The sequence below is a fragment of the Tachysurus vachellii genome, chromosome 1 (genome assembly GCF_030014155.1).
Source record: "Tachysurus vachellii isolate PV-2020 chromosome 1, HZAU_Pvac_v1, whole genome shotgun sequence".
NCBI lineage: Eukaryota > Metazoa > Chordata > Actinopteri > Siluriformes > Bagridae > Tachysurus > Tachysurus vachellii.
Window position 1 is genome coordinate 41875374 of NC_083460.1, and position 10937 is coordinate 41886310.

General features: G+C 41.7%; 1 protein-coding gene across 1 annotated transcript in view; it reads left to right on the top strand.

Annotated features, from left to right (window-relative positions):
- The window catches only part of zfhx3b (zinc finger homeobox 3b), a 159170-nt gene that overhangs the window by 126598 nt on the left and 21635 nt on the right, over positions 1-10937 (top strand). Inside the window, exon 5 of the mRNA XM_060872105.1 lies at positions 5552-5659. Coding sequence (XP_060728088.1) covers positions 5552-5659 — 108 coding nt within the window. The remainder of the gene's footprint in view (positions 1-5551; positions 5660-10937) is intronic.

Here is a 10937-nt window from a genome sequence, read left to right on the forward strand (position 1 = left end):
TGGAGGGGGGTGTTATGGATGGTGGAGGGGGTTAGGGGAATCGGAGGAGGGGAAGGGATAAAAATAAAAAAGAAGAAGAAGAAGAAACCAGACAGGCAGAGAGATAGAGTCCATGAGGTGTGAAATACGATTGCTTTTCTTTTTTTATCCGACAGCACGGCTTGAAAGAAAAAGGAAGCTGTCCGGAGTGGGACACGGGACGGAGAGGAAAAACAGAAAATGGGAATTTCGGTTGAGGTAGCCGAGGATTTCCAGTGACGTCGAAACGATAAGCGACGTCCGGTTGATCTCGAAGGAAAACTCCTCCCTCGAACACTTTAATACTTCATATCCAAATTTCTAATGATTCTGCTGGTAATTTCATTTTCATGTCACAGGAGGATTTCATTCAGATTCTAAAGTTCGTTCTCGCTCGTTTTTCTCGCTCGGTATCTTTTTTTTTATAGGAGAGTTGTTGCAAGCACTGGACTCCCAGAATGCAATGCAGTGGCGTGACATGGCAGATGGAGTTTGGAGTTTTGCTAGTTAGCGATCTCATGGTTAGCATGAACGTTTGAGCGGTGGGAATAGCTAAGGTACTAAAGCGGTGGGAATAGCTAAGGTACTAAAGCAGTGGGAATAGCTAAGGTACTAAAGCGGTGGGAATAACTAAGGTACTAAAGTGGTGGGAATAGCTAAGGTACTAAAGCAGTGGGAATAGCTAAGGTACTAAAGCGGTGGGAATAACTAAGGTACTAAAGCAGTGGGAATAACTAAGGTACTAAAGCGGTGGGAATAACTAAGGTACTAAAGCGGTGGGAATAGCTAAGGTACTAAAGCGGAGGGAATAGCTAAGTTACTAAAGTGGAGGGAATAGCTAAGGTACTAAAGTGGAGGGAATAGCTAAGGTACTAAAGCGGAAGGAATAGCTAAGGTACTAAAGTGGTGGGAATAACTAAGGTACTAAAGCGCCGCTGCATCACCCACATCACTCTCTGAGACCAAGCGAGGATTAATTCCTAAAATGCATCAATGACAATCATGTAGTCGAACAGCATTGTGGGTAACGTAGACCTGCATGTAGATAAAAGAGGTTTAATCATAAAAAAATAAATAAATACTTAAATAGATGCTTTTGAGGATACTAAATATTAATATAGACGAGTCAAGGTTCAGAAAGGAGCTCATGCCTTGGTAGAAAGCTGCAGGTCTTCCATCAGTCCTTCAATTCAGGTGCATTTCTGCTTGACCTTTATTCTGAAGGATTGTACGCTCCAGCAGGGACACGGGGTCGCTCGTGCGAACGTATGTGCTGGCCATCCGGAGAGCGCTGGGCAGCATGTATTATTTATTTGGTGGTTTGTGCCTGTCAGTACGATTAGTATGTGTGTAATCACTGCTTCTTCCTCGGGAAAGGAGAGCGAAGGCAGCTCGGCTTTCTCATCTGAAGGTAATCTCGCTGTCTTCTGAGTCTCATCTCCGACGCTCACTTCCTGCCCAGCATCTGCTTTTGTCATCTGCGCATATTTCTCTTGCCATTTTTTTTTTCCTGAAACAGCCTTGTACTGTATCTGTCTGAACCTTCCTCCATCTATTATGTGTGTGCGTGTGTGCATGTGTGTGTGTGTGTGTGTGTGTGTGTGTGTGTGGCATGCTTATTCCCAGCTTGTATAGGGTGACACCTATAGGTCTACCAGAGCCCTTACATTGTATGTATGTGTGTGTGTGTGTGTGTGTGTGTGTTTGTGTGTGTGTCAGAGACGAGCGAGGACGTTTTCCTGTTTAAACAGCATCCTAATGTTGTCTCTTTTTACCATTAAATGCAGGATTTTTTTTCCCATGTAGTGGATTTATTAAAGTTTAGATAAGAGCAGAGGTTTAATATTATTGAATGATCAAGGTTAATTAATGCAATTAATTAGAAAAGCTTCACAGTAGCCGCCCTACGTTGTTATTATTATTTTTCAGTTCCAGGTTGACCTCAGTTTTCCTTCCAGCGTTCCTCCTCCCTCGGTTTTCTGCCTCCTCTCGTGACCTTTTATTAATTATACTGGCCTGAGTTTAATCATTGTGTAGTACTGCAGCATGGCAGAGGAGATGAAGGATAGACGCAGGCGTCCGGCACTTAAAGACGTGGAGCTCTGGTGGAATTAAACGTCTACGTTTCTGCATATATTACACGGGTTTAACGTGCAAGGTACGGAGAGAGGGAGAGAGAGAGAGAGAGAGAGAGAGAGAGAGAGAGGGAGAGGGAGAGAGAGAGAGAGAGAGAGAGAGAGAGAGAGAGTCATATATCTTGATTAAAAAACTAAATGAAGAAGTCGTGTAGAGGCGAAGGAGAGGGTGAGGGAGAGGAAGAGGAAGACAAAGCATGAGAGATAGAGCAGAGCTCACAGACCGAGTCCGGCCTGGGAAACGTTAAAGTGACAGCTGTGTGAGTTTTAATGGACTTGAGTTTTAATGTGGAGAGAGTGAGAGAGAGAGAGAGAGAGAGAGACAGAGAAAAGGAAAGAAAGAGCGCATGTACCTGTGCAAAGTAGGAATTAGACACATGGTTAGCTCTTCCAGAGGTGAAAATGTACTCGAGGATTATTGTGTAATCTGCGTGCCTCTCTCTCTCTCTCTCTCTCTCTCTCTCTCTCTCTGTATGTGTGTGTGTGTGTGTGATGGATTTCCTCGGATGGGGTTTGTCTCGAGTCCCGAGCGGTGGCTCTCCTCCCTGTTTCCATGGCTTAGACCCGCCTCACCAGCTCAAGGATGTGCTGCGTCGAGTGGAAATCGTCGGTTGCCTTGGAAACATAATAGAACGTACACGTTTATGAAAGAATAAAAAAGCAATATATAGGGTGTAATCTGTGGAGAGAGCTTAAATCGGCGTTTAAAAAAAAATCAGATTGTTCCACTTAAATACTTTTGTTTAAACGGAGGATCGGTCCGTTCCGAGCAGCAATAAGCCCTAACAACGTAATCCATATCAGCATCATCATCATACACACACGCACACACACACACACACACACACACACACACAGTGCAGAGAGAAACGAAGTATCGAACCCAGACTTTACCTGCGTCGCCGCTCGCTTATCGAACAGCTTTGTTTCTGAGCAACAAAAATCGACTTTGAACTGCGACCGGCGCGATTTGCGTTTATGAAACACAGCAGATCTGTTTAGCGACCGCATCCGGCGATGTAAAAATCACTGTTGCGTTTACAACAAGTCCGTTCGCACCTTGTCTCGTTAAGGTTGAGGAGGAAGACGTGCAGAGTTCCAGCGGAGAGCTGAAAGAGTCGTTTTAGTAAACAGCTCTTTTCTTTAACTGCTTTTTTAAAGAGATTCAGTGATCGTGATGGCGTTTAAACCACGATGACTTATTTATTATCCATCCAGCACAACTTTAACCAGTCCAAACTTTTTAACACATCTCAAGCATCATTTTGAGGGTTTACATACATAACAATAATACATAACAATACATAACATACATAACAATAATATACATAATATAATACATAACATACATAACAATAATAACACCGAATGTAACGCTGAAATAATATCCTGTCATTTTATAATTCGCATGACAAGGTTACAGCCGTCAACGTCAAGGAAAACGAATAAAAAAAACTTTTACTTTTGTTTTTTTTCTGCAGGAAAGTTCACGCTGTGATTTGGGGATTAGTCCAAAATATTTCAACGGAGGTGTGGAAAGGGTTCAGGTAAAGAAGGGATGAAATAAAAAAGAAAGAAAACGTGGACAATTCGTAGAAAAGGACGTTTCAGGAGAGATGTTCATATGCAAAAATTCATGCTAAGTTATTTAATTCTGTAGATTTTGTACATTATATTACGTTTGTTGTAGGATGTCGTGGAGGGGATTTTAAATGTGTTTAAAAAAAAAAAGTCTTTTAGCTCAAATTTAAATATATATTTGTAAAAGTTTAGAATTCAACGATTAAGTCGAACGTGATTGAAGCGTCTCGGTCGTAGAACCTCGAAGAGTTCGGCCAGAGGTACGAGCCCTTAAGAGCGTCCACAGAGGCGCAGTGATATAAAGTTTAATGGATTATCTGGTGGCCGTCGGAGCTGAGGCTTGCGATTCGGGTTTCACGTCGGAGCTCCAAGGCCCAAGCGAGTCTTCAGACAGCTGGAACGTTATTGGACGGTAAAAAGTGTTTTAAGTTTGGGGTTTGGAGTGCGGTGTGGTGATGGAGAGCTCGGGCAGCTGCACTAAACCTCAACGGGATGAATATTTGAACAGAAGCTATTGTTGCGGCATCGATATATCAATCGCCGTGCAGGTAGAGCGGAAACGGGGTTTTAGTTGAAGGGGTGTGTGTGTGAGTTAAGTGTGTGTGTGAGTTAAGTGTGTGTGTGAGTTAAGTGTGTGTGTGTGTGTGTTGGGTTCAAACGACATTTTAAGTACATTTGCTGAGAATTAGCTGACTTGTGTAATAACCGATAAGGTGTATTGACCGGACAGTAATGCTGTTCAATCAATGGAGGGCGTCTTAGCGTGCAAACATGGACCGGGGAGGGGAGGGGGGGCAGGAAGGGGGGCGGGTGATTTGGAGGGGGTTTAAGGAGGTTTGCACGAGGGAGAAAAAAAAAAAGATTGATGCTCACTTTATTACCTGTTTTTCAATGTCTTCCTCTGGCTTTACTTACACATAGCGTTATTGGAGATCCATTGTTAGGAGTTTGCTGCTTTTAAGCGGGGCAGATGTATCGAACCGAGGGCTTTTAAAGACGTTACAGGGGGATTTCTGTTTGACTTGGCAAAATAAAATGAATCGTGGCCCCCGTTTTAAAAAATTCATGATTCATTTATGTATTTTATAGATATGTAGTGCATTACGGCCAGTTTGAGGAACGATCCAGAGCCAGATATCGTGGGTGAGAAGCGGAGGAGACGTAGACAGAGGCTTGGGACTGCAATTACGATTGTGGGGAGAAGGTTCCAGAGGGGAGGAGAAAAAGGGAAATCTCTCGCTCTGCTGTTGAAGTCGAAACAGGCTTTTCGGCACAGTTATTTTTCCTGTCTGCATACTTTGGCGTTTGGAAAATGTGTCTATGTCTCTACCACATGTGTGCGGTGCACGTGTGCGTGCGAGTGTGTGTGTGTGTGTGTGTGTTTTCTCTTCAGTTTTATGCACATATTAAAACAGAGGAAGCTATAAAGATATTTGTGTCATGGACCTGCATAAATGAAGAATTATATACTTATAAAGAGAGCCGTAAAAATGATGGCAGTAACAATGACTATAATTACAAAAGCAAAAAAAATAAATAAAAGTAAAGATCTAAAAAAAAAAATCTAATGAGTAATGAACGGTTAAATAAGTCTTATTTGCTGCTGGTGGGGAAAAAAGTTAATCACGGAGCATACGATGAGGGTGATGAGGGAAAGGCCTCCACCCACTTGTCTTTGTGAACACGTCTCAGCCAATGCCTTCGCCGTGCAGCGCTATAGAGGAGGAAAAAAAAAAGACGCCGCCGTCCCTTTAAGTGCTTCCACCAATTCTGATGGGGTGGTGATTTACATATCCCGTCCTCTCCTCCCCCTTCAGGCGAGTTGAGTGAGGATGTGGAGGCTGCCAGCGAGACCACCACAGACCAGGAGGACCAAACCAAAGACAGAGAGTGTGGGGGGGAGAAGGAGCTCACCAAAGAGACAGGTAAGGCCTTAACTTAGTGTAAAGAGGGTGGGGGTAAGGGGTGCATGGGGAAGGGGGTTGGTGGGGGGCGGGGTATTCATATAACACAGGGATGAGGGTGGGCAGGACACGTGTTTATTTCTCCAGAGTACTCGGAGTAACCATTTTTATCCTCGGCCTACATTCATTAACTAATTACACCTTTTACCACAATTTTTTTTTTTTGGAAGCTAGAAACGACTTTCCTTGAATCAGACTTAATTTAATAGCTTTTCAGTTTTCACTCTGGAGGATTTTTGCAGTTCGTTGGAATTCCCTGATAAATTAGCCCAATCTGATGAAGTGACAAAAACACGTTCGGTCTCCGTAGGGCTCGTGGGCGGAGCTCGTAGCACCCGACACGTGACTCCGGCCTCACGTATTTTGAAGAGAGCGCTCGTCGAGGAGAAAGAGGAGGAGGAGAAGGAGGAGGAGGGTGATGGTGATGGTGGCAGGTGCAGGTGTCAGGTTGCACGGAGAGGTGTGTTAGGGGTAAAAGGGGGGCAGATCAGACTGTAAATCAGGGGTTTGTTTTGTTTGTTTTTTCTTTTGGAGCTGGAGGCCAGAGGGAGGCCGAGGATTTGAGAAGGATTGTGTGGAGACGGCGTGCGGAGGTGGGGTCGTAGCGTCTCAGTCTGATGCTGCACTGCTGATGTGCGCTGACCACCGTGACATGACGTGCGAGACCTCATAAGGTCACGTGTACGACTCCGTAGCTTCGGCACAGATCGTTCAGGTCGTAAAGGAGTTGTAGTGAACCTTCGTTATTTGATATTTTCTTCTACATTCTGTTACACAAAGGAGATTTAATATTTAAAGGAAATTATATTTTTACTAATAATAATAATAATAATAATAATAATAATAATAATAATAATAATAATAATAATAGTTACCCAGATGAGGATGAGGTTCCCCTTTGAGTCTGGTTCCTCTCAAGGTTTCTTCCTTTACCATCTAAGGGAGTTTTTCTTCACCACAGTCACCTGAGTCACCTCAGACTTGTTCATTGGAGATAAATACAAACACATTAAAATATATCTAATATTAATCTTGAATTTTTGTGTTATATTAATCTTTATATTAAGCTCTCGTTTAATGTTTATGTTCTGTAAAGCTGCTTTGAGACAATGTCCATTGTTAAACGAGAAATATAAATAAAATTGAATTAGAATTTGAATAGTTTTAAATGAGTTCATATTAAATTAACTTTTAAATATGTATTTTTAAATTTAACTTTTTACATTTTTTTTTTTTTTTTTACATTTAATGATATTTTCATATGCAACGCTACATAGGCAACAGTATTTAAAATTTTATTTACTTGTTATTTTTACTAGCTAAATCCATGCTAAGAGAAAAAGTAAACACGTCACTCGCTGCTACGTGAATCATCCAGACGGAAAAAAAAAAATCCTTCATCCCTTCTTTCCTATCCATTTTTACCCAAACATCGTTCCAAACGCAAATTAGAACAGATACAATCCGGAGCGTTTGTATATGATTCATATTTTATGCGGAAAGTCTGAATAAAGTTTTTCACATGTTTGAAGCCAAATCTTTGTAAAAAAAAAAAAAAAAAAAACCTCTTTGATATTCCGACTTTTTTTTAAATGAAATATTAAACGAGCCCGAGCTGTTTGTGTGCTTTGAGCGAGTGGCGCTCTTCCTTTGATGGGCAGACGTAACGATATGCAAAAATAATGTGAAATATATAAAATAAAGCACGCGTAAAAATAAAAGCGTTAAAACGAGCTGCGTGATTAATAATTCAGTCGTACCTGCGGTGCTGCGGGAAGATGACTCTTCACATTAGGACCCCTGCGTTTGTTTCTGAAAGGCCTGCAATTTTATTCAAGAATATTCGACTCCTTCTCGGCCCCTCCCCCGCTGTCAGTAGCTAATCACCAAATAAGTGTGTTTCTGTGTTTTCACCAGAGAACGACGTGCTTGTGTATGAAAAATTCACAGGCTTCCCAGCAGCTTATTAGAAACACTTAGTTTAAAAATAGCAGCAGCGTTACGAAGCCGGGTCTTGGTGGCGTTTGATGTCTGAAGAAAGGTGGAAGGGGGGAGGAAGCAGGGGGAGGAAGGATGGAGGTGAGAAACCTGACGGCGTCGCGATCTCACATGCAGGATACCGCTTAATGGAAGCTCTTTTTTTTTTTCTCTGTCTATCCGACGGGGTATGACGAGCAGGAACGGTTTACTTTAACTCTTGTTTTTGGACCGAGCCGCGTTACAGACGCCGCTAAGCTGTAATTTCCAGGCTCTGTTATTAAGTTCTGTGATTAACATTATTGAAGTTCTCTCTCGTCCCTGGAACCTGGCTGCTTTTCCAAATGACACTTGCTGTCAGATAGAGAGCATTAGCGCCGTAAAAAAAAAACCCAGCGACGTCTTTCTTCCTGCTTTTTTTTTTTTTTTAAGCTACCGTCAATCTGATGGCTGTCTTTTTTTTTCTTTTTTTTTCTTTTTGCGAACTGACAGTGCTGCTCACAATTCATTAAACGCATTTAGAAAGACACAAGAGAGCCCGCTCGCACGTGTTAAGCATGTCATCCGCTAAAAGACGGCGTTTGTTTGTCATCAAACACGCTGACGCTTTTTAAACACGCTGACAGCAGGAGAGAAAAAGAGAGTTCGTAATTATTCGCCGTTAGAGGTGAGACGGAAAGACGCTGCTTCTGGGTTGTTGTTGTTGTTTTTTTTTCCTCTTTTTGGTCCAAAGGTAGTGACGTAATTAACTGCGTTTACATCACACTTCAGTTCTGGATTCTGGTTGGTCAGGATTTTGTTGATCGTAAGACGGAAGCCGTGACTTTGGCATAAAACGTAGAATCGTTGATGTAGCTAAGTTTTTTTATTTTTTTTATTCTGTTACGGATTTTATGTGGGATTTATTTACGTAAGGAGTCTCCAGTGTCAGCACTTACGAGCAAAAGCTGTAACTTGATGTTTTCTGACGATCTTAAAGACAGAGCAGTTTATGTTTCGGGAATTTTCAGCGACGTGACGATCCACGCTTTTGTTTTTGTTTGTTTCGTTTTTGTTTTTCAAGCGAAACCGATTTTTTATTTATTTGTTTATCGACGCTACACCGTAGACGCCAACTCATTTGTTTCACGCTACATTGAACGTAAATATAAATGGATTAAAAAGTCTTAAAAAACCGACATCTCTTAAGAGGAACCGAATTGAAAAGAACTGTCTTCCGTACGAATCAACCGGCTGTTGATTGTTTTCCTGTCACAGCACCACAAACCTCTGTTACATCAGTAAGCATGAATATTCCCTAGTGCTAGTTTTTAAAACTAAAACAGACTAATAACTCTGAAAAGCACTTTTGTGTATTTTTTCTTAAAAAAAAAAAAAAAAAAAAAGAATCAAATAGAACTGACTCGTTGAATCGTCTTAAAGAATCAAATGGTTAAAAGAATCGAATGGTGAGAGATTATGATTCAAACCTTCCACATAAGCACTGCAGCAGGGGTTATAAAATATTTATAAAAGGCCACAGCCTCATCACAAACACCGTCCTCACCTAACAGAGGCAGAAGTAGTCTAATGGAGGGATTGTGTTATGATATGATAGGAATCTTTCTCTTTATTTAATTTTATATTTTAATATATATATACAGTACAGTATATATATAAGATGACACGCCTACACCTAAGCTGAAAAGAGAGAGAGAGGTTGGAAGGAGAAGGGGGTTGAGAGAGAGAACAGAAGCAATGAGGTGGGGCGAAAAAAGACGAGTGTGATTGTTAATATACTTAAGGGCTTGCCGGAGCTGCCACAATATGATTTGACGTGTTTAACATAAATATACAGGGAGAGCTGCGACTGAGGTGCTTTTTATATAAGGGGGAGAAAAAGGGATAGAGAAAGAGGGAGGAGGAGGAGGGGAAGGAGGAATGGAGGTCCCGAGCAATTGAGGTTTATGAATAATTCCTTGCAAACCCCCCCTCCCCAATCTCGTTTCATCGCATCGTCCCTGACTTTTAAATTACTGGAGCCGGAGCGAGGGAGGAAAAATAATTTTGCAGAGCAGGTCATCCGGATTGTGACACCGAACACAGCAGCCAGCCAAATTGGTTCCATTTCTTTTCTCTTATATATTTACTCAGATGTATGAATCCAGGAGAAGGGATACACACAGGGGTGTGTGTGTGTGTGTGTGTGTGTGTGTGTGTGTGTGTGTGTGTGTGTAAAAGAGAAAAAGAAAAGGCTATACAGACAGGAGAAGGGCGAACACTCAGACACTGACTGCTTCCCTGATTACACTGGTGTACAGCAGCTCCCCCTGGATGCTCGAGTCGGTTACTGCAGCCTTCTCTTCCTTTATCAAACAGCTCTGATGTCCATCACTAGGTTTTTATAGGAGCTATTGCTCGGACGTGAGACATCATGTAGTAGTGAGTTATAATCTTCATAAACGTACCTGCCGTCGGAGCAGTCGCTCGGCTCCGTTAACGCTCCTTTTTAAACCGCTAAAAATGTAATAAAGAAAACTGTCAGCGTCCGAATTCGTATTCCAGCTAAAATTTAGATTTACCGTTTTTTGTGATCGTAGTCACGATGAAATAAAAATCAGTCACCGCTTTGTATATCAGGGTGGAGAAAATGACGGTTATAAGTTATATCTCTGTGCATACAAGACTCGTATTAAATCGGCTCGACGGGTCAGGAGTCGGGTTTAACGTCTGAGATTTTAGCACCTGAGAGTTTGTGTTGAAAACGATTAAAAGCTATAAATTTTGTATGAAAATGTTTAAATTGAGTTTGGTTTGGAGTCTGAAGAAAGAAGAGGATATTTAAATCGTTTATCTGTTTAATAGCGTGGATGTGGCCTCAAAAAAAGACCGGAGAAAAATGTAAAAAAAAAAATAAAATAAAATAAAAAAAAACTAGAAATTTGCTAATGGATAAACTGGCCTCTGTGTGTGTATGTGTGTGTGTGTATAAGTGTGTGTGTGTGTGTGTGTGTGTGTAAGTGTGTGTGTGTGTCCTCAGACACGAGAACATTAATAACATGCTTGATAATTAATATCTCCTTTTTAATTCCCTGGTTTTAAATTTGGCTTTGTAGCAGCCGTTGCCCGTAGGCCTACACGGCCGCTTCTTTTACCGAGCGCTTTGGAGGTGGTCCTTTCATTTAGCGGCTTTTACGCCGAGGATAACGCGCTCGATACGACGAGGCTCTGTGCGGAGCTGCTTTCACAATGAGGCCGTGGTTTGTAATTTTCTTTATTTGAA